The sequence below is a fragment of the Emydura macquarii genome, unplaced genomic scaffold (assembly GCF_026122565.2).
Source record: "Emydura macquarii macquarii isolate MOO-44397 ecotype Brisbane River unplaced genomic scaffold, CSIRO-AGI_Emac_v2 contig_1043, whole genome shotgun sequence".
Classification (NCBI taxonomy): Eukaryota; Metazoa; Chordata; order Testudines; family Chelidae; genus Emydura; species Emydura macquarii.
Genome location: NW_027131180.1, coordinates 10,505,569 through 10,530,436, shown reverse-complemented (window position 1 = coordinate 10,530,436; position 24,868 = coordinate 10,505,569). Strand labels below are relative to the sequence as shown.

Genomic DNA, 24,868 nt, shown 5'->3' with positions numbered 1-24,868 from the left:
TCCTGCCTGTAAGTAGTACTATTCTTCATATAGCACCATAAACACATATGAAGCTTTACAGGCAGACAGACAATATTTCTGTTCACGAGGGCCTGCAATCAGAAACAGACTAAAACACACAAAATGGTGACATATTACAGACCATCAGGAATAGGAGGAAGATAAGTGACACCACTAAGGGACTCCCATTGAACAATGCAATAAAATCAATGTCTGTAAACAAATTAAATCCTGTTCAGATTTATTTCTTCTCTTAGGACTAGTGTCCTTGCTCAGCCTATTTTACCAACTTTTCACTTTACTCTAGCAACTGCAAACCGATAGCCTGAAGATTTTTCTTTACAGCAGTAGGACTTGCTTCATGGAACTGAACATCATCAGTTGGGAATGATATTTTTCCAGCTCAGTGGATAGTCCTAACAAGCAACAACAACAACAAAAGGAATATACATTAAAAAAAAAGTTTATGATGTCTTAAGGCTAAGTTAATGTATGATGTATTTAACATTAAATCATAGCTTTTTAAACAAAAATAAACTTCAGGGTAAGCTTGAAGAAAGATTTTTTATTTATAAAAGAGATGTAAACAACCACACAACTTCAAAACTTTATTGTGGTTTTTAGAGTACCACAAACAAAAAAATACAGATTTGGTGTGACATTCAGTACATAATCAAATCAATTTCTAAATCTGTAAACTGTGAGGGATGTGTGTATAATGGCTTCTGTCTGGGAAATTCTCTCTATTTAAACAACAGAGAAGAGTTGGTCTGAATGGCTTTGTCAGATTAGTCACTATGAGTAGCCTGTGGTGATTTGGGGAGTCTTATGAATTCTGGTTGATGTTAGAAAGTGCTATATCATGGAATGCCTCAGTGGATATAAAGTCAGCCATGTTCTGTCAAAGCTGTGGCATGTGTCCCACGATGTGGGACAATGAAGAGGCATTACTGTGGTCTGACTGAACCAGGGGGATGCTAAAGCCTGACCATGGAAACCAGTCACCCAAGTTTGTCTGCAGGGTTAGAGTTTGGCACAAGGAAAACATCTTCAAACAGGAGACCCAAGAAATTAACATTGTATCTTAAATGCCATAGCGCCCGAGACTTTTTTTTTTGGGGGTGGTGGGTGGAACAGGAAGCTTGTGCAGCAGCGAGGAGCATCTTTTTGTAGCAGAGGGGTCCTATTTAACTGTGGAACCAGCTAAAGTCAAAAGAAGGTGAGCAGGGTAGAGAGAGATTCCATGGTTTGGAGAAGCATGAGCTGTAGGAGAGGGATCCTGGACACCCCAGAGGACTCTGACCAAAACCCCCAAAATGCTCCAGCGTGGCAAGGAAACTGAGGCAGGGAAATATGTATAGGTGAGTTTATTTATGGTTCTGAATCTGTATATCTCTTGTGCAGTCTAAATAAAGAACAACTGTGTCTAGAAACCTCGCAAAGCCTGCAGCTGTATACTTCATTTGTCATGTGGCCCTGAGGAGTTAAACTGTGAACCAAGAGCTCCTGCAAGGTTGGAACTCTGGGAAAGGGGGTGCTTAAGTTGCTGGGGAGTCAGCACTGGAACAAGGGGCTTAGGTTGGAGTAATAGTTGGAGTAATAGTGCCCCATTATTCCATTAAGGGGGTAACAGAGTCTGTGCCTCAGAAATGTGTCAGAGAGGCCAAGGGAAAAGACAGTGCTGCAGCCTACTGGGAACAAGGGAGCCTTAAGAACACATGAGCCCAGCATGGTTGTTAGATAAGGCCGCTTGCTGTGTGAAAAAGAAAGCTACTTCCAAAACCAGCCAAGACTTCCTTACAAACCAGATTTGATAAAGGTCCATAACTGACAATCTGGCCTATATCATATGCTTGTTTCTGAAACACACCTGTCATTCTGTTAGTGAAATCAATGGCTCCTGGCTTGAGGTGTTGGTAGGTATTCTCTCATGTTGTTTTCTGTTTTTTGCATTCTGCTTGCTTGAGCTAACGCCCCGGAGTAGAAGCTAACTCTTTAATTATGGCTCATAGCACTCAGGAGGAAAAAATGTATTGGAAGTTCCCCCAATCAGATTTCTTCAACTCTAATCTTTCCTATGACACAAAGCCACAACAGAAGACTCCATTGAAGTGATTGTTTCATGGACATTTTACTGTTTCATCCGTGCTTCTGTTTTTCTGAAGGCACTGAAGGAGCAGCTGGGAAAAGGAAAGATGACAAGGAGACTGGAGAAAACTTTGAGTATGGTCATGAAAGCCCAAATCCTTCCAATGGCAGAAGTGGCTGAAAATATTAAACACTGCTGCCAACTATTTTGAGATCAAAGGTCCTGAAGTCAGCAAGGCATCCACTGACTTCTACACCATCTGTCCCACCTCTGTGCAGCTGATGTAGAAGAGTCAAGGGTGTGCTTCAAATGAATTGAATTTCACGGAATGAATCTGTTTATCTAGGCACTTATAAGATGATGCTAGTCATTATCTAAGTGCTAGTAGAGAAAATTAAAAAGACAAGAAAATACCAAAGCCTGCCAAAGAGGGAGTTCTACACTCCAACAGTCTCTTGATTTTTGTCTTTGATGCAAGGACTTGGTTAAAAAAAAATAGAACTTGCATTTTGATCTGAACACAGAGTAGGGCTCACATCTTCTTAAATAGGATATTCCACAGCATAGGACCCTATAACCAGAACTCCCTGGCTAGAGTTTGTCATAGTTTCACCCTAAGTCTTTATAGTTTCTTTGTTCTAGAAAAGGTCCACCTACCTAGGTTGGAATTTCCTTTAAGACCTTCTCCACTCAGCTTATCCAGAAAACCTTATCCAATGCTGGGAGAATGGTTCAGCCAGTTCTCTGGGATCCAAAAAACTCAGTTCACCTCCATATTTCATCACTCAAGTTCCTTTATTTGGCACACATCCAAAGTTACACAGAAAACCTCTCCCCCTATATACATTTACACATTACATTGCATCACACATTTTTTGATTGATTACTTTGCAGGAACCAATCTCTGTGCAGCGTGCTGTGTCCACGCATTGTCCATGATCACCCTACTCTTTATCTCATCTCTAGATTCCTGGTTTATCCTGTCCATTGTTAGTAAATGGTTCCCTTGGTGTTCTTCCTCTTTTCATAGCTGGCACAGACATTCTGTTTTTCAGCCTACTGACCTATCTACTTATCTCATTTAGCACAAATGTTCTGTTTTTCAGCCTACTGATCTGTTTACACCCCACCCCCCCCCCTAATTCTATCCTCCAAGCAGTGAAGCCTCCCTGTGTGTGTTAATTACTCATTTCAGGCCAGGCCTCAGCTACGTTACACTGTGATCATCACACAAGTATCTGTGTTCATGGTGCAGCTCCCAACATCAGAACAATTAGCACAGAGGTCATACTGCTCTTGCAGGAACTTAACTTTACTTTGTGTGGCTTATCTGCTGTCTTGACTCATAGAACTGGGAGCCTTCTGGTGAGGTATAGAAAACAGATACCATGCAGCACTCAAAAAACCATAGAACATAATGCTGACAAGAAAGGTGAAACACCCACTGAATAAATGGGAAAGAAGGATGTTGTGGGAGTTAACTCTAATATGAGGGCAAGTATTAGAATGATTACAGTGTATACATGGGGGTTTGGGCATTTATTTATTTGTATAATTTTTCTCACACCTATCAGGACACTTGGACACAAGCCCAGCTGAAAAATACGCCTTAAACTTTCGCACTTTGCCAGGACATTTGTCTGTGTTCCTGCAGTGTCAGAACATCTGGTCATGTCACTAAAGCGAAGGGGACACTAAATGATATTGGTACTTAACCTGCTTAAAATCAGTGGACTGCCTCTAAGCTCTGAGTACATAGTCACCCAGAGGAAGGGCTACTGTCCATGAACTTTTCACAGGCTGTAGAATCTCCATTAGATTTTTGAAACTCCATCAGTTTTTTTTTAAATACTAAGTGTTATCAACAAAACAATTGAGAGGTTTTTTTTAAATACATGCCTATCCCTTTAGAATTGCATTTTAAAAAGAATTATTTTAAACATACTTGATTTAGAAACAAACAACATTACACAATGGCTGTGAAAAATGAGTTTAAAGCAAACTTGAAGTGATAAACACAGGAATAACAAGAAAGCAGATTAGAAGTGCTGTGTGCTTTTGTTACAATCAGTTAGACGTGGAGTAATATTAAATCAAATTTGTTTTTCCCCCACCTATTGTGACAAGTAACTAACATCGCTATAACAGATATTAGAGGGGGAAAAAATCTTTCTTCAGTTTCTTTACTTTGACTCTTTGTGTCTAGTCAGTCATTTTCCCCTGTTAGTGAGGTTCTGTCATCACAACAGGAATGAAAACCACATTTTAATAAATAGGAAAGGGCTAGGGCCATAATACCTCTAAGTATTTTTTACTCTTTTATAAACTGACTAGATTTCAAGATGGTCTCTCTTTAAATAGCAGTGTCTGTCCCATAATTAGGTATCTAAAGTAACCCATTATTAAAAGCCAGATATACATTCTGGTATCTGTGTTTTTTCTGTCCCCAACTCTGCTATATTTGTGATAAAGATTCCATAGGGGTCTGCATGAATGACCCATTGCAGACGTGGGGCCTTAGTCTGTACTAAGTGCAAGTAACTCCATTTTTTACAGTTGGTCCTATTAAAACTATTTAATTACTTTAATATTAGTGGAGTTTGCAGCTACTACAGCAGCTCTAAAATTATTTAAGTCATTTTCTTAATTTCTTTCTCCGCACTCTGAGCTGACTGTTTCCTGAGTTCCTTTATATGGTTTCTATCAGCCATTCAGTCACAGTATCTGTACAGAATGTTTACCCATGACACTGAAAAGGTTGGTAATTTCCAGGAACTGAAGTTAAGACAACAGACCAACAATTAATCTCAATGGGAGCCTGACATCAGGTCCTATGACCAATAGATTAGGTAATGGAAGTTAATTTATTTTCAGAAAGAATGAAGAAATTATGCATTAGACAGATTGACCTTCCTGTGGGGTCCAGTGTTCATCAGATTTCCAACTGTTTTTGTGGTCTGAAGCAGTGCAGTCGTCATTCGGTGTTTAGCTACAGCCTGTTAACACAAGGTAAAAAAGAAACATTCTTCATGTTAACCGAGCAGATTTATGTTCCCAGGAGCTGCAATATGAATTACTGTTAAAAAATCACTCATTTCCTGAGCTTTTGATCTTTACTCTAAGCATTATATAAAAGATAACCATGGATTTCCATTGCTTAAATACAAACAAAAGCAAAACAAGTTGCTTCCATCCTTTTCTTTTAAATGACACTGGCATCAGTTGCTGACAGGCTGACAGTTACTGTGGATAGGGCACACATAGGGTAAAATCCTGCCCCCATGGAAGTCAATGGCAAAACTCCAATTGACTTCAATAAGGTCAAGGTTTCACCCATGATTTCTACAAAGAAGGTTAGGGTTTCCAAATGCGTGAAGCAGCATTGATAGGGTTCAGAGGGAGCCACATGTACCTTCTTTAAATTAGCCAGATACTGGCCAGAGGGTGGTAGTGGCAGAAAGAGAACAAGCAGGAAATAGCAATGGAGTCCTAGGTGTGGTCTACACTTGCCAGCAAAATTTGGCAGCTGTTGACGGGAGTTAAGCAAGCTACACAGAGTAGCTTGCGTAACTCCCATTGACTTCGTAACTTCTGTTTAGCATGCCATCCCCACTGTGCTGCGCTGACGGGAAATGCGTACCCGTCGATGCAGCATTATGCTTTTTTGGGAGATGGTTTTATTAAATTGACTTCCAGATTGATTGAGCGTGTCTTCGCTGCCGCTCAATAGAACAGGAAAAATCAATCTGATGGTGGCGAATTTGCTGCCGTCAGTGTAGACATGGCCTCAGAAAAACACCCCAGAAAGACTTCCCCTCTGTCTCCTCCCCACAAAGAAAATCTTGGGTTTTGGGGAGGTTTTTTAAGCCACAAAATGGTTCCATCTTATCAACATCTTATTGTTAGATATCAAAATACACCTCCTTACACAGGTTCTATGGCTCCTCCCCTTGTGTCTATTTTTCTTTACTGGAATTTTTTCACTTCAGTACCTGCCCTTAGGGCTAGGCCACTCTTTTCTTATAACCTTCCTAAGAAAAAAAAATAGTATTTGATGAAAAGGGAGATGCCCTCACTGGGTTACTTATCTACAAAGACAGAAGTTTATGGGCCTTCATTAAGGAAGGACACTGGAGTTTAGAGCAAGTAGGCCTACACTTTGGTACATTAGTATGAGTGCATGTGATATAACAATCTTTCTTGAATTAGTTGACAGCACAGCTTTAATTAAAAAAATACCACCAGACCCACCCCTGCATGCACTGCCTGTTTTGTATTAACCTGATTGCTTCGTTTTTGTAAAGTCAGGCCCAATCTACTGTACTTATTTTGAGAGAAGTCTAATCAAAAGAAAGTTTATGCCCCTAATGCTCAGGCATTGCCAGTATGTTGCAGCTTTTTTTAAAAGCCCTTTATTCCTAACCAGTAGAAAAACAATCCTTTCTTGTAGCCATCTCCCCTCCTAACCCCCTCCAAAAACGACAAGATAAAATGGAGCCATAGTCATCTAGCGAGCCACTGATCCACACCTTATGGATACTCTCCATAGCCCTTGATCCAGCAGACTGTAACAGCTAGGGATGCCTAAATCAAACAGATGTTGGAGAGAGCTTGGGTGGGGATGGGGAGGAGGGCAGGACGAAGGCAAGCAACTCTGACTTTTTAAAAAACTTTAATAATTCCACTTAAATTTTTTAAAAATCCCTCTAGATTTATTGTTTAGAACTTGGCATGTTCTTTGCCTTTCCATTATAAAACATGGCATAAATGTGCATTGCAATTTTATAACTATAGAGATGTGGCATAATTTCAACATTCCTTGCTCACACTGATAGGTTTATTCACTCCACAATAAAATCTTCCATTCAACAGAGCTTGCAATGGATGCCTTGAATATAATAATTTAAGAAGGTAAAAGTTGCTAAATCAATATTCCATTATTTGTCTCATTAGTTTTAATAGTCATAAAAGTAAAGCTTAGGAAAGATAATAGTTTATAAGGGTTACTCAGAAACAGGGCCGGCCCTAGACCAAATGGCACCCCAGACAATGAGTGTCTTCGGCGCCCCCACCCGCATTTTTTAACCTTTTGAATACCTTATTTTTTATTGCATTTGTAGCCCATTTCATTACTTGGATGCACGATTTGCATGTGTGATTTATCCCTGTCATATAAGATGATAAATTTTCACACTAGGATCTGTAACCCAGTATTTATCCCTCCAGTATTTATCCCTCTAAGCTTATAGAAACTTTTTAATTTTAAAAATAACTGAAATGTACTAACACCAAGAAATGGAACTGGGCATCAACATTGGGTGGACCACTATTAAATAGTATTACAGTAGGTGACAGCCTTACAATATTAACCTTAGCCCTTTAGTTCAAAAGGTCACTTTCCTTGCCTTTGCCCTCACTCTCGAACTGAAGCACAGCGTCAGAGAAAGCTAAAGACTGGCCAATGGCATTTTCAAGTGATAAAATAGCAAGCGATGTCAGTCTCTTGTCTGCCATTGTCAATCAAAGATACGTTTTAATTAACCTTAGTTTCAAAAAGCTGCGCTCACCACACGTAACTGTGACCAGCAGTGGGAGCAGAATCCTCAAAGCTATCTGCACATTTGGAAAAGTGTCCTTTAGATCTTCATCATAAATGACTTGGAGTGGAGAATGCTTCCTGTGTGGCAAAATATAATGGATGATGTCCAATGCTCCATAGAGATCTTTATCATTCATGTCTGAATATTCCCCATGTGTCAGCAGCCGGTGAAGGTCTGTGCAATTGTTCAAGAGTGTTTTCCTGTCTGCTGACAACTTACTATGGTCATACAAAACCCCCAGGTCTTTTTGTGGTGCTTCATTTGTCCAAACTTTTCTTTGATGGACACTCAAGCAGTGTCAATGAGTGAGCAAAAACACTCCCTCTTGAATTTTTCTTCTGAGCTTCCCATCACCTCATCTCTGCTCTCGTAACCAAACTGTCTCTTCTTCTTATGAATACGAATTTCCTTGAAGACCGGCTCAACTCCTAATTTTTCTGCCATTTCTTTGGCAGCAATGATGGCATCTTCAAATCCAGTGTCTCTGTAGTAGCGAAATCAAGGCACTTTCTCATCAAAATAGTAGCGGTCACGCTGTCCATCAACTGAGTTTGTAATGTCTTGCATACAATGTTTACTTGGAACAGGATATTGTGCCAAATCACAACTGAGACCAGAAATTTGAAGTCAGAGATCTGGTTTGCCAGATTTGCGCCTCGTGTCGGATTCTGGCCTCAGCTTTACTCAACTGTGCCAGTTCCATCATGGTGTTGTAAACCTCAGTCACTAGCTGTCATTCTGGCTCTCCCCAGCAAGTGTCACTTAGTGGCTTCACAGTCAAATTTGTAAAATTGTCCATGAGAATTTTCCACCTGATAGTTGATGCTGAAAACAGGACTTATATACTTTGCAGTACTCCAAAGAGAGATACTGAATCTAAAGAACCTGCATCTGACACAACCAGGTTGAGGGAATGGCAGCCAGAAGGCATGAAGAAAGGTCTTGGATTCAGTGCAAGGATCCTTGCCTGGATGCCATTGTTTCTTCCCTTCGTGTTCATGCCATTTTCGTAGGCTTCTCCGTGGCAGTCCTGATTCATTTTGTTCTTGTTCAACATTTTATTCTCATTCAAAACGTTCATAAACAGTTCTGTTAGGCCTTCCTCAGTAGAGTCGTCCACAGATCACAGAAACAGTGTTCCTTTATTTGGATACAACCATTCTCGTCGTCAACAAACCTTGTCCTGTAAATGACATCTTTTCACTGTGACTAATGTCGGGAGTGCAGTCCATTATTACTTCGCTTTGCCGAGTGGCATAAATATGTTATCAAGCACCTTCCTTTCCATTAGGTCAATCAATTTGTTTTGAATTGTTTTGCTGCAGCAATGGTCCATAGCTTCTTTACGAACTTCTCGTAGGTGCTCAGACATGACATTGTCGTATTTCCCAAGGAGCTCTACCAAACTGAGGAAATCACCGTTATGTTCAATGAACAACTTACCTGATGAGTCCTGGCGTAATTGAAATCAGATGCTCGAGCATGTTCTTCCAATGCTGGGTTTCTACATTAATAGTGTGCTGGTTTTCTGTGTCTATGCATTTTTTCAGCTTGAGCCTGAATTCTACCTCCATCCATATGGAGTAGGCCATATAATGTCTGGATGACTTTTCATGTTGCTTCAGAGCATCAGCTAATGATTTGGCTTTCTTGTCAAATATTTTGAAACAAAAACAGAACACTTTGTAAGTTGATTTTGAATAAACTAGCCAATGCTGATTCAGTTTCTCACCATTCTCCAGCATTCTTTCACAGTGTGACTTTGAGAAGTGTCACTTCTGCTCATTTAGTGGAAATGTCATATCCTTGATTTTGTCCGGCCCGTTCAAAATTGTACGATCAATATCAGCAGAATTTAGGATCACCAGTCATAAAGCAGGATCTGATGTATTGATTCGTGGTATACAATTTTTCTCACTGCTGTTTCTGTGATTATGCAAGGCTCCTTCCTTTTTATTGTTTCTCTCCTTTTCGTGTAAACTAGGTTTTTCGTTGTCATTACTCTCCTTTTCATGTGAGCCACATTCTTCTTTTTCATCACTCTCCTTTATGTTGTCATGATTCCCCATCATTTTCCTCACATTTCCATTTCTTATCTTCAGGCATATCTCCTAATTCTCTAGTAATAGGATTTCTACCATTTACACTTCACTCCTCAATTTCTTCTGCATTGGGATGATCGCTACTGCCTAAAGCCTGTTGTATGTTGTTCCGTTTGAGATATTTTCCCATCAAATTTGCTCCTTACTGCAAAGTAGATTGCATTCAAGTTTTTCACTTCCTATACTGAGCTCCTGAAGGCTTCTTCGGGGACATCTTTTATTTTCTATGGGGCAAAACAGATAGACTTTTGCTTTCCCTAATACTATGTTCCGCAGACTTTAAAAGTCTTCAAACATTACGTGGTAAGTATGGAAAAAGAAGTAACTATTTCTTTTATATTGTTGCATAGATTCAACTGATATCTCTGGTGTCCTTTATTAGTCTCTGCTTACACTCTTCAATTCTTAAAACATAAGTATACTGTCACAATTACACAATAAAACAAGGCTCAGAATATCACAGCTCAGCTCTGACTTCACTTCATGTTCTTATAACTCAATGACTGACTGGCAACGCCCCCCCAATTATGTACCCACGAGAGCATGGCTAACAACATACTAGATGGTTTGAGGAAAATGTAGTTCTCAGAAAGTCCGAAAGGTTCCCCAAGATTCTACAAAGGTCCAGAACATTCTAAGGGGTTAGTGAAAAATGAATCTACGTATGGAATACCTGAAACATTTTACTTCAGTTATTCTATTTTCCCTTTCATTGCTAACAATAAAAACTGCACCCTGAGCCTGGAGCCCTAGGGGGTCACCTGCCCCTATACCCAGCCCTGCTTAGAAGGATATACAGAGAATGAATTCATTGCATGCAACCACTGTGTTTTTAATATTTCACTATGTTTCTTAACAGAAACATAACACATCTCTTCTAATACGATTTGACAAATTTGCTCAACCCTGTTCTTTGTGGGATTAGTCAACTATCAACTGAAAGGATCTTTTTCAAGGTTAAGCATTAGTAAAAGAATACTTCACTTCTAAATTCACCTGGACACAGGCTAGAATGAAAAAGTATAATTTCTGTGAATAAATATTCCTGATCTTGTAGTTCAAGAGGTATGTGGATTGGACTACAGGGAAATAAATTTGAAACAAAGAAATGAATAAATTGTATCTTTCTTTAACAGTGGTCTGCAGGTTTAGATTCATGCCAGTGCTTTTTAACCAGACAGAAGCTGTGGTGTTCAACACCTTTACTCTCCCAAGGCCAGAGGCAAGGACTGGGAGAAGAGTTCACCACTCTCCACGCAGAGGTATTTCCGGACACAGTCCTGATCACAGATGATTCTTGAACATGTGGATGTTTGTACAAATATAACTTCAGTCTCTCACTTGATTTCATATGTTGAAAGTGTGTGATAGATTGAGCCAAACTCTTTCAATTTCACAACCCTAGTCTTTGAAAAGGAAGCAACAAGAGGGGTATTAATATCTGGAGTTCCCTCTTCTACCAGAAATATTGCAAATCCCCTGGCTTTAGGGTAAGGGATCATGGAGTGTGAACATTAATAATATTAAAATGAATCAATCATAATATATGTATTGAACGATTTAAAAGGACATCAACTTGAAAAGCACATTTGTCTGAAAATGTTATAGCTTACTGTAGTAACAAACAGCTAAGATTTGTTAAACCTGGAAGTTAACATAAAAAAACCTGTATTTTCTAGTTTACTTACTCTGTACCGTTGACAGTATGTGGTGTCGATATTTCCCCTGACAGTTATTTTCTTCCTTCCTGAAAAGATCCTTATACACATTAGTAAGGGAGCAGAAAGATCATTTATTAAAAATGAAGGAATATAAAAAATGAATCAGGACATGCTATTTCAAGGGTGCACTATCTGAATATGGAATTTTTTTTAAATGACCAATTTAAAAATAATCAAGTTGACAGCGCCCTTTTAATTGAACCTATCTATATATAAACATAAGATCATTATCATTATGGTGACATGAAGTCTGGTACTAAGGCAATTGAAACTAGTGTCCTTCCAATAATTAGATTTACAATAACTACCCTGTAGTATTATATGCAAATAACTGTAACTCCACTTGCCAACAGCCTTAAATAATTAAATGAAGATAACAACTTACCTCAAGCAATAGACAATAAACATAGAAACAGCCCAGAAAAGCCACTCACTTTCAAATCATAACTGGAACATACCCTACTCCTTCCCTCAAAACCCCGTCAAATGTGTGGGCTGTTGCAGCATGCCCAATAAGTCATCGAATTTCAGAGGGGGATCAGGTTCCGGAGTCCTGGAGCCAAAACAAAGAATGACTTGCCAACAGCCCCCTCTTTTATAACAAGGGAAATCCAGCTTTTATGCCCAACTGCAGCTGTGACAGTATGGCACAGTGAGCGAGGAAATCCCTCAGGTAGGCCGGCCCTAGGCCATATAAGGCTTTATAGATCACAACATTAACTCCACTTGGAGACCAAAGGGGCAGCCAATACACTTGGAGCATGAGGGCCATGTGGTCCTAAAGGGATGCCCTGCTCAGTAAATGAGCCACTGCATTCTGCACCAGCTTTAGTCTCTGAGTGGTTTTAAAGTGTAGCCCCACGTTAGGGTGACCAGATAGCAAATGTGAAAAATGGGGACAGGGGATGAGGGGAATAGGCGCCTATATAAGAAAAAGCTCCAACTATCAGGACTGCCCCTATAAAATCGGGATATCTGGTCACTCCCCATCCATGTGGAGTGCCTTCTAACGGGGACTGACATCATGTCTGCTGTCCAAACTGGCTAGTTCTCCCACACCATCGTTAGTTCAGGCTTGTCTGTCTTCAGCTTTAGCCAGCAAACTCTCATCTATGCCCTGAGCTGAAGTAGACCCTTCTTGAGGCACTCACCCACTGTGTTGTCAGAGTTGGATGAGACAGAGCCCTACACTTGGGTGTAATCAACAAATTGGAAACACTGCACCCCCCGGCCTCCTTCCTAACCCTCTCTAGCTGGCCCATATACGTACTGAACAGGAAGGCTGACAGGATGGTGCCCTGCAGCCCCCTTTGGGAAGAGGAGCAATTGCCCATGTCTACCCACTGCACTCTGAAAAAATAGAGAAGCCATTGAAAGGCAGCCCCATTGAGTACTAGCAAGTGAGTCAACAACACCACCTGATCCACTGTACTGAACGCAGGTGATAGATCTACCCATGCCAGCATGGACAGGTTGAGTCAGAGCCGCACCCATTGCTCCAGCCCCTTTAGGCCAGATAAAAGTACAAAGGTGACATAAAAGGGCCCCAAAACTATGGGTCTAGCTAGGGAAGGATTCCTTCAGCGCAGGCAGCTGTAAGACTGCCTTTAGAGGATCCCCCCCACTTGCAAGCCCAGGATAGAGACCATGCTGGGAGTGGGGCTAATGGCAGAAGGGCTTCTCAGAGCTGTGGCGTTTCTGAGCAGCACTGCAGCCCACAGAGCAGCCAAAGGAGGCTGCTATAGCTGATAGCCCCCCCCCCGTGCTGCCTACACCAGGAGGTGTCCCAGGGGCTGAATCAACTCAGGATCAAGAGAGTGCAAAAGTAGCTTAAAACCACCTTAAACAGCTTGGGGGTCTGTGAGTTCTATGTTGGTGCAGCATAGAATCCTACCTGTGATATTTATTCATCACCAGATCAATGCTGTTTCTGTGCAAAGGCAGGTCTATGCCCAGATTGACACAGGTCAAGTAGATCAAAGGCATCTAGCTCCTGTAAGAATTGTCTTGCTGCAAACTTTTCACCCTGCTACGTGAGCAAGATGGTAGATATATATTACCCCCTAGCCTGTGGAGAGCCAACAGCCATCAAAATTCTTAGTTTTGGGAGTTCCTGGTCTGACTTGCACTAGAATCATACCGCCTAGAATTGGAATTACTATAATTGATGCCTTTGGAGAAACATTTTGCTTCTTTTAGTCTTGGTTGTGTGATATTAACTTCCTGTAAGTTCTACCCGAGCATAGTCGAGAACTGGTAAAGTAAAACAGAACACAAATGGTTTAATTATTCTCACCAACATTGTATTCTCATCAACACAGTGAGATGGAAATCTAGGAAGGCAGGAGCAACGTGTGATGAGGGTTCTCACAAGTTGTGAGTAGATGTCATAACAGTCAACCACATACCTACTGACACACTAGCATGCTGTTTGCTATGCCAGGATTTTTAATTTTATGGGTAAATCATGAATGCAGGAGAGGATAAAAAAGAAGGGATCCCCATTTTATGCAGGATTTATTTTTTTGTTTTCAAGCCACCTTCAAAAGGTTGAAAAGAACGGGGAGTTAGATGAGACCAAATCAATATTTCTAAGTGCTTTGTGGAGGAGGGGGGTTGTTGTATCCAGGCAACAGCCAGGGCAGCTATGATGCACGTTTCTCTAAAAAAGCCTCCACTAGATTTTAAGGAGGAATTGGACGCCAATGGATCATTTTTTCTGTTATATTTTTATTTTCAAAACCACATTTCAGAAGGTAGGAGAAAGGAGGAAAAGGAACAAGGGGTAGAGCAAGTTAGTCACTAAGCTTATTGCGACTGAGTATGGGCTGTTCATTAAGCATGTTAGAGATCTTTTCATGTTGGTTAGGAAAACGTTTAAATTGTTGGAAAGTAAATGGAGCTTGGAATGTCACCAAAAAAAAAAAAGTTTAAATGTTCATAAAAATTTCCATCGCCCTGTAATCAGGACCAGATCCACAGCACTGTCTTGAGCTGTTCCACGCTGCTCAGGCAGTTCCAAGCAACCAGAAAGCTTCCCTTCAGGGGCAGCTGGGGGTTCTTGGTATTTATACCAACCACTCCTCTCAGATGTGTAGGCTGTGCATCAGAGTGGGGGAGAGCACTGGGAATGGGGCCACAGCACACTGTAGTTCATCTGGTCTTCCCTCGGCTAATGCCCCCTGGGGGGACATTAGAAACATGCATAGGTGAGAATGGGCAATTTATTCCCCAGCTGGCCACAGGCTCACCACACCACACCTCCCGCTCCATACACACCCAAGTCATGATGGACACAACTGAGGATTGAACCATAAACACCATTACTCATTCATATTCCATGCAACCCACTGAAGCACTAATATACAATTTGTAGTCTTAAAATTGGCCAGGTAGTATTTAAGTTTGCCATGGGCTAGCCAGTTTGCTGCCTCTCTCCTACCTCTGCTAAACTCATTCACTAAAGCTCCAGTAACACAATGTGATTTGCTAGCATGAATTTCTGCACATGTGCACAAAACTATTGATTTGACGGGGGGGGGGGGAGGGCTTTTCACAGGGACAGGGACATGCAGTAATAGATCCATTCATAGGTTTGGGGCCAAAGCTGAGTTTCTAAGTTTAATGTCCTTGCTCGCTGGAAATAGGAGTTATTTGATCAGCTCTAACCCTCTTCATAAAACCAGCCATTAAAAAGACATTTCATTTAATCACAACTTGTTGATTCAATAAACAGCAAGCACAGCTACTCAATAAGAAGTGTAGTTTTACAAAGTAAAAGCAGCTGCAATCTGTGCAAGTACATGTGAATAACTTTAATCTTCCCAATTTGTCAGATGGCTTCCAAAGAGGAATTAAACTACCACTACTATCTGATCCACCAAATATTTGAGCGTGCAGGTGGCCCAAGCTTCATTGTATTTTTGCCAGCACTTGGCTAGCTTTAGACCACTGTAGGATCACAATCACATTTACCTTTTATTTTGTTTGGAGCAATTGAAACCTGAACTCACGGGAGCATTCAGAGACAACAGGCATGTATCTTAACATTCAAATGAAAATACCTGCAGTATGTGCCAGGAAGGCTGTGGTTGAAGAGGTGGTATGTCTGAGGAGACATGGTGGAAGCAGCAAGAGCTGTGTTTCTTGGTTTGGTTTAATCTTCCCATGAGGTTAATTGAAATACTGCTCAGTACAGATCTCATGGTTAGGATGACCAAGATGTGTTTTGGGGAGAATGGGGGCAGGGAGGAATTCTGGTTTTTTAACAAACCATGCAAAAGGACTTCTGGCCACAATAAAACCTGGAGGGAGCATTCCAAGGGGAAAAGATGGCAGAATTAGTGTTTAAAGATTGTTTACAAGTTAGATGTTGACCAAGTGGAAGGAATTAATAGGAAAAAAAAGAAACAAAAAAGTGTAAAAGTAAGAGGAAGAAAACAGCTTTGATAAAATTGGGAGCTTTTGTGTAAGAGCCTATATGCTGTTGGCCAACTATGAAGCTTTTTTTTTTTTTTGATAGAGAATTCTGGCAGGGAACACTACTATGGTTTAATGTTCTGTATGTGAGGTGGCTACTTAAACATTATAAGTGAAAGGCCACAGACAGCAGTCTATAATGCAAAAATCTAATAGGCAATCATCAGTCAACCACAATCCTCTTCCCCCATTGCCCTCCACAGGAGGTGAGCCTGCCACAGCATCATCCATTGTGCCCCAAACCCAGGAAACAACAAGGGCACTTTCTGGATACAGGATTTATGCAGAGAAGGGAAGTGGTGGTGACCAAGCAGGCAAGATACAGGGAAAAGGTGGCCACATGTTGCCTCACTTAATATAGCGTTAGGCTATCTTTTTAGCAGTGCCTGCACCTTCCCTTGACCCTTAAGGCAGCTACAATTGGCGGAAGACTGTATTAGCAAAGTAACGTGAAGGAATGATAGCAGGAACAGGGGTACTATAGATCACTGCTGGTACAGAGGCAAAAGGCCTCCATGCAAACAGCCCTGGAATCCGATACAGATAATTCCATGGCCGTTGTTACAGGGCTCATCCTAGTTCACAGGAGTGGTCAGCGAGGCAGTCTGTTAGGGGATCATTCCTTAAAGAGGTTTTATCCTACTGAGTTCACTGCCCTATGGGAAGGGATAATCAGCCCAGGGTGATGATGCACAGTTCCCGGAGTTTTGTTTCCATCTAGATATAACTAAAGATTTTTCTCACACCCAACCCTGAAAAATTAACAAAAATATAGGAAGCTTCCAAATTGTCTGATGATAGGGTCAAGCAACGGTCAATATTTTAAAAAGAGGTGGGGGAGAAAGAGGAGGTTATATAAAGGTTAACAATTTTATTACACAATGTACCAAGACAATATAAGGAGGGAATAGATGGTAAGTGTTCTGAAATTAAAACATTTTACAGATATTTGAAAGTTCCTTAAGCAAAGTCCATACACCACTGATTAAAGTATGAAGACAAGACATTTTTGGAAGGGCTGTCTTAAGCTCAAAATTGTTGTTACTACTCCATCAGCAATTTACCTCCAAAGAAAAATACAGTAACTGAGCTCAGAACGTTTGACTTCATCATGGGAGGAAATTGTGATTTTAAAAGTGTTTTGGCAAAGCTCACGGCTCAACTACACTAAAATAAGTGAATCAAGTGGGCATGCAGCAGTGATGAGCAAGTAATGAAATAATATAGATTATTCAGGATAAATCTGATTTTAAAAAAAATCAGAAAACAGCACTTGTGTACAAAGTTCACATTATACATAAGACTAATAAAAAATGCCCCTGACCTTGATTTAGAACCTCAGAGAAAAGTGTTTGAAACATATGCAAGTAAATAGTGTGCAGCAGTAGAAGTAACTCAGTATGAATATTTTTTTCATAGGCATTGAGCTTCAAACTAGTTAAATTAGATATGTATAGTCTTAGGGTCTACAAGTCAGCTGTGCAAAGATGGCCAAATGTTTAACTGGCCATGTACAAGCACCATAACTGAGATTTGTATACACTAGCTAGAAAACTGTTCAATGGTAGGCCTATTAACAAAACACAACCCCCTCTCCCAACACAATGTTCACAGAATAAAGAATAATTAGATATTATGTGCTTTAAATATGTAAGGACTGGAGAACATAGCAACATTTCCTCCACTCAAATGGGTACAGAAACATGACGGAAGAATTTTTCTCCCATCTAGAACACGAGTTACCAAAAAATCAGGAGTGGAAATTTGACAAATACCCCCAACAATTCCATCATATCCAAACTTTTTTCCCACCCTTTCTTCTACTGTTTTGAAGGGATTGCTTTGAGTTGTGCCAAATAAAGTTTACAGAAAAAGAGTTAAAAAACACGTAACTGGCCCACACCCATGCAGTCACTTACACATGCTTCGTAGTTTCATGATCTACTTTTTTGCATCGTTGTCATGGCCATTTGTTGAAAGTCTGTATTGTGTGTTGATGGAGTTCTGTCATAATTTGAGATCTGCTCTGGGCTCCAGGTAGTTTTCCCTGGCATGTAAAATAGTGTGAAATATCTGGGAGATAACATCCTCTCTTTAGCAGCAGCAGACCAAGTAATGAATGTAAAATGCAACAAGAAATTAGCTTCCCCCCCCCCCCCTTTTTTTTTTTTTTTTTTTTGGCAGTATGAAGATTCTTTTGATTTCTAGGGAATATAGCAATGGCATACCATGTAGCTGCAGGACTTTTCATTGCACTGGATCTATTGTCTGCTACAAATACAAAATTCTGCCTCAGCTGGGTGGGCATGGCAATTCTTCTAATCTGCCCAGTATTCTGGGCCAAGACTTGCTAAAACACACAAAAGCACTCTCCTGGAATTAAGTGCTTAAACTTTCTATAATGCTTTGTCCCCTTGAATAGGCCAGGGAGAAAAGTCTCCATTATGACTCTGAATGTGGATCTCCAGCTGGCCACAGTTATAAGATACAGTACGTTTATATATGGCGAATAACTAAATAATTGGCAGAAAATGGATTCCTATTTAGTGATGGTCCTAGTTTTTCTGTTTTAAAATTAACTAGCTTAAAATAAGATAAAATAATTTTCATAAAGACATTACATATAAGAGACAATGGAAGTTACACAGCACCTGTTATAGAAATCATAATATTATTATTCTACTGGAATAGAATTGATAGAGGCATTAAAAGAATTTAAGAATAGCTTTATTTAGCATGCCAAAAACCAAACATTAACAATCTTCTATAAACATAATCAAAATGGGTAAATACCATAATTTATTGTAAACCAGATCTTATAAAAAAGATTTAATACTGTAATCAAATAGGTTATTTACATGCAATGAAGATAACTACCTCCCCATAGGTGTCCAAATTAAACAATCTTTGTGTTATCTAATTTCCATAATTTCTTAAACAAGACACCCATATCTATGTTGGTCATTAGTAAACAAATCATTTTAGTTCTGTACAAGATTCACCTCTCATTGTTACATTCAAAGCAGGGAACACAATACCCTGAATTTTCCGGTAGTCAATCTAGACAGTATTGCATGTTCTGTACTGTTGTAAAACATTCAGAGACGTAAGGCGGTAAATCTAACTCTCACATTTATTGCAGGACAATGTAATTAAATTTGAAGAAAAATTAGAAGCTATATTTTGAAAAAATAAGCTTTATAGAAACCACGGCAAGACAAAATGTCATTTTAATCAGATCAGGAAGGCCAAGCATAAAATAAAGTTATATAATATGTTACATTTACCAGAACTTTTAAAGCTAAGAAAATAATTTTTGTAATTTAAAATCATTCCAGCACACAGGAAGAGTGCTTATTGTCTTAGCAGAGGAAAGAACATTTTAAATTACTGCTTTATGCACAGGTTGTTGTTTAGCCACATAAATTGCATTCACTGAAAATTCTGGCCAGTGAATTTAAAATTGTGCTTGTCTGGAGTCTTCGATCAACAGCATAGTGCTGAAAGTTGTCATCATGGATCACTGTGAATGTTTGATCTTTTTATTTGAAAGGACAAGCATTATTTCTTTATTGAAAATAACATCTGCATTATATAGCAAAACATTAGATAGTTAAAACAAGGGCTTTGGCTGGTTCAGGAGACTGATAGTGGAATACTGAGCATTACAACGTTCAGTCCCTGGCACAAATTCAGAGCAGACTGGAAATGACCAGAGGTTATTTCAAAGCTGCTTAATGGCGTATGTGAAAATGAGTGATCTCCACGCAGTTCCTAAAGAAAGGGCATCCAAATAAATAAATGACTGGCAACTGGCAGCCTCTTGGGGGGCTCAGAAGAGGCCACTATTTGTGTTGGCATGAAGAATAAACTATGATCAGCCCCTTCGAGGTGGTTTCTGCATGTCAGTGATGAGGCACGTTGGTTTGGCAACGTGTGGCCAGAGGCAGTGTGTTAACTGTTCTGCAGTGCAGAGGGAACTTGAATTTCTAGAGCTGTCAATAACCTTTCACAAGAACTAAATTCACTTCAAAGAAAAAAAATCAGATGGTCCAGAAACAAGACATCATCAGAAACAGGACTATCTCGAGGGAAGGATGGAGAAAGCCTAATTTTCTTATCCCAGCCTATCAATTTTTCCAATTGTAACATTCACTTAATCACTGCCCGTTAAATATCACATTGAAGCCAGGTTAATATGCTATGTTGATGTTTGTTCACACACAAATATACTTTTCTCAGCCTTCCAGGGCCCAAATGTAGGATACAGTGTGTGATAAAGACCCAGAATGAAAGACAAAATATTCATGCAAGAAATTTAAAATGCTGTCGGACATGATCCTTTGGTTTAAGTAACTTTCTACTACCCAGTGTTTGATTCTGATGAAAATTTTCAACACTAAAAGGGAGGTGACATCAAATTTGTGTGTAACGTAGGCAACACTCAGACTAAAATAAATTACATCCCTCAAAACAGAGGGACATCTGAGAGGTATGCACAGAAAACCACATTTGTGTCTGCTCCATGCTTTCAGTATAGGTTCCCCATCTTTAAAACTAGCACGGGAACACACACACATGGAACAAAACAGAAGAGGTACACAGTACGAGTCCATTCAATTATATAATTGGTAGTAAGCTGCATTAAAGTGCTATAAAATTCTCTTATTAGTAATTTTTAAAAGTTGCTAATATTCTTCCTGCTTACTTAATACTGGTGACAACAGGAGGTATTGCAATGGCACTAGCTAAGCTGGAGTTCACAATATCTTCATACTGTGGGGGTGGATCTACGTGATGTTCCATTTCACTGCTTACGTTGGTTTCACCAGTGGCTTCCTCATATGAAGGAGGAGGGTCACCGTTTGACAGTCTTGTTGATATTGAGTCTGAACGTCCATTTGCATAGCCCAAATATCCTGGAGACAGCCCACTGCCTTCATACATTTCTTCCTGTGGGGAATGAGCAATGCTGAGTGGCTGGGGAAGAGGACTTCTACCATCAGCCACAGTAATCTCACCAGTGGCTTCGCGGGCTCCCCTATGCATGTATACAGACTGTCTACGGATTTTCTTTTTCAACAGGCATCGCCACGTGACAAAAATGATAATGAGGATAACAAAAAGGCCAATGATTAATGGAAATGCAAGGTAAAATGAATACCAATTATGTCCTGTGTTACTTTCTCCCTGGAATCCATTTGTGTACTCTTTCCAGAACGCCTTCTAAAATAATAAGACAGAATAAATCAGAAGCTATTAAAATAAATTATTTTAACTGGTCTATTTTCAATAAAAAACTGAAGCAAAGTGTTTTGGCTTTCAATAAATGGCCACCTAGATCTTTAATTGGTACAGATATTGCATAGAAGTTTCCTGACTTCTTTAAGTCACCTAACATTTCTATATCAGCACTTAATAGTCACAAATCTGCATTAGAGATAGGAATGGATGAGAATAATAATCTGAATTGATCTCACATAATTTGAGAATGCAACAACTCAAAGTCACGGTCAGATCTATTTTTGGAATTAAAGATTATTATAATGAATTTTGACGGCATAGTTATGCTGCACTATCATCCTACAACCCGGACTTTTTCACCCTCTGTTTTATAAAACAATGGCTGCCAGCTATTTATAGCTGAACATAGCTTTTGCAGTATATGGATAACCATACAACATGCACTTAATATAGTCTAGAAACCTTGGTATCTCAGTTAAAGATGAATGAATCAACAGAGTGAGGAGTGGGAAATATGAATGAGGGGAAAAATTAAGAATGAAAGGACATCGAGTCCTGAAAGGTAATTTCTGCTGTTATTAATATTTTAAAATTACAATAGCTATTGCAATAGCACCAAGAAGCCCCAGTCAGGATCAGAGTCCCATTGTTTTACGTGCTAGACAAACAAATATAGGAAGATATGCCTCCTGTCCTAGAGAGCTTGTTCCCCTGCCTGTGACACAATCTGCCGGGTTCCATGGCAGTACAGTAATGCAGAAGCAAGGCAAACAGATTGCCAGAAACTATGAACTCTTGGATACCTCTTCCAAAAAAAACCTATAAAGGACCTGTCTCTTCATAGTTATGGCAGCACCTGTTGGACATGGCATCATGTATCTTATACAGCTTCAAGCTTATTAGGGAAAATTAGTATTTGATCTTATAATGATCTAGATTAACATAGCTATTGTCTGTCATTGTAGCTGTTATTCTACTGCAGAGCAAGTCATATCTTGTGAAGTAACACAGGTATTATGCATAGTTAATATAGACCAAATGCAAAATACAGAAAGTTATGTTTCAGACAACTGATGTTTATCAACATTATTTATATTCTGTGCTTGGACTTTAATAAGGACAACACAAAATCATCCAATAATAATAATAAAAACTATCTGTACACTTTACACAAAAAAGTCTTTGGCTCAATATAAAATACGAAGTGATTTTTTTTGTATACATAACACTTCACATAAGTTACATCACTACACACATTCTTAAAACTAGCACTAAAAACACACACCACAAGCAAGAGAGTTTATTTAAGGAATGTATTAAAAGTGCAAAAAAGCCATCTTAACTGATCTTTTCAAAGGTAAATGCTATACTTTGACATTTATCTTATTAGCATAATATAATTCCACCATTCTCACAAGGTAATAGTTTTATGACCACACACATCAATAATTAACAATGCAACAACCATTTCTGTCCTCAGGAAAAGGTCCGTCATTCAAAAGGACTGATCATGTACATAAGGCAAGCTAGGATTCCCTCTAAATACAATTTCTGAAAATCTAGTTAAGGCTAATTTACAAAATAAGCAAATTCTTGGACAGTTAGAGGGGTGTGTGTGCAAAATAAAAACAGACGTATCAAAGAACCAACTACTAGCTTAGTATACAGTTTAGGTGCTAGGGTTTTACACACCCAGTCCCTCAATATTCAGTGTGATCCAGAAGGTTTTTTTTTTTTCCCCCCCCCGAAATCACATTCAGACCTTTACCTTTTCAACAGTGTAGATTTTGACATGTTCCCATAATTCCAAGATTTCAACATCTTAATTAGGTCTGCATCTGTATTTTATAAGATGCAGTCCAAAATCACGCAAGTTAAGCGTTATAGCAGCAGTGGTCAAACTGTGGCTCGTGAGCCGCATGCGGCTCTTTTACAGTTAAAGTACAGCTCGCAGAGCCCTCTTTGTCCCTCCCCTTTCTCTGCCTACCAGACTGGAGTGGGAAGCTCGGAGCTCGTGCCCTGCGGCACGGTGGTGAGGCTAGAGGATTCTGCCCACTGGGGAGGAGAGTCTCAGGGGGGTCAGTAAGTTTGGCCACCCTGACTTTATAGCACGGATTTCCAATGAGGTAAATAAATCTTAACATACCATACCAAATGCATTCTTAAAACATATTTACTTTTTTAAAAAAAAAATCACATCTATGTTACAGTAAAATGTAGAATCAGTGCAATGTAACTGTTGAAATCACTGGAGATTCTGGAAGGCATTGTCAGTGGGACGCAAAGGGAAAGCAAAAGAGCATTTCTGTAGGAAAGGAATAGGTTAGCTGGGTGAGATCGTATCTGGAACAATGCTGATGAGGAAGTAGACGGGAACTGCAAACGAGTAGTTGAACAAAGAGGGAAAACAGACAGGGAGCCTCATCCTTGGCACACAATACCTTTTGACAGAAAAGTGCTGGTTTCAGAAAATATTTTTTTTTTTTCCCCAATTCCTTCTCTTTGTTTTGTGTTTCTTAATCAGAAAGCCACTACCTTTTAAAATCAAGTTAATATGCATGAATACTTAAAGTGTGGTTCTACTCTGAAACCCGACTATGAAAATGGCAAGGTAGAGCTCTGTCAGGGCACGCAAGACTTTGTAATGCGAGGTCAGCTTAGTATGGCAAGAGCTAGGCCCTAAAAGTGGCAGCAGGCTTATGAGCAAAAGTTAGGCCTCTCAAGAACCAGACTTGTAAGGAATAAGAGGAACTGTCTCCAGGTCTGGAAGTATCCTTGAGATGAATATAGAAGCCAGTTGACCATAGGGTCAGCAAAAAATTAGCAGCATTAGCAGTAAAATCAGCAACTCTAGTAATAAACAACTAACGTCACCTTATTGTGGATTGGCCCCTAGCTAACTGCCAATAAAATAACAGGAAAAAGTGTTAAGGCCCAATCCCCAAGGGGATTGAAATGTAGCCAATAAGCTTATTGCTAGAATTGGGGAAGGGGGTATTTTAGGACCTCCAGGTGCGCCCTGCCCTGAGGCTCTCCATGGAGGTACTAGCGGATGCCCCGGGTGGGTCGGCTTTCTGGTTGCAACTCGCTTATAGGGTGGAGAATGGGCCTCCCCACCCTCGTGCTGGTAAGTGCCTGATTCCCAACTGTTAACAGCTTGCAATAGCTTAAAATTTGTAACTCTCGTAACTTAAGTGCTGCTTTGAATAAACTGCTGAATGGGCACTTCCTGTCCGCCTGCCTCTTCCTCACTACTGAAATCTAAAAATACGAACTCTCCATCTCTGCGGAGCACAGGCTCCATGTTTATTGCAATCCAGTGACTCCCCCTTCATGCATGCTCATTTTACAAGATTCTTCTTTTTCCTAACTTCACTATCAAAAAAAAAAAAAAAAAAAAAAAAAAAAAAAAAAACCTGGGCTCTGAAAGTAAAGCTAGGTTCTTTCCTTTCTTACATAGCACCACCAGTAATAAAGTTTCCGCTGGCCAAATAATGTGTCTTGTGTAACTCCCCTGTGCTCTCAATCTAGTTGAGGTACAAATGACTAGAACTTAGCTGGAACTAAGTCAATCATTCTCTAGGAAGACCAGCTTTGCTGCCTCTTATCGTTCTGCTGCCTAAGCAGTGCCAA

At 39.9% G+C, this 24,868-nt stretch overlaps 1 protein-coding gene across 5 annotated transcripts in view; it reads right to left on the bottom strand.

The window, feature by feature from the left end:
* Positions 1 to 18,701: 18,701 nt before the first annotated feature.
* Positions 18,702 to 24,868, bottom strand: part of PRRG1 (proline rich and Gla domain 1) — a 52,321-nt gene continuing 46,154 nt past the window's right edge. For all 5 annotated transcript variants that reach the window (XM_067545107.1, XM_067545106.1, XM_067545103.1 and 2 more), the window contains one exon: positions 18,702 to 21,217. In XM_067545107.1, coding sequence (XP_067401208.1) covers positions 20,696 to 21,217 — 522 coding nt within the window. In that variant the 3' untranslated portion in view covers positions 18,702 to 20,695. The remainder of the gene's footprint in view (positions 21,218 to 24,868) is intronic.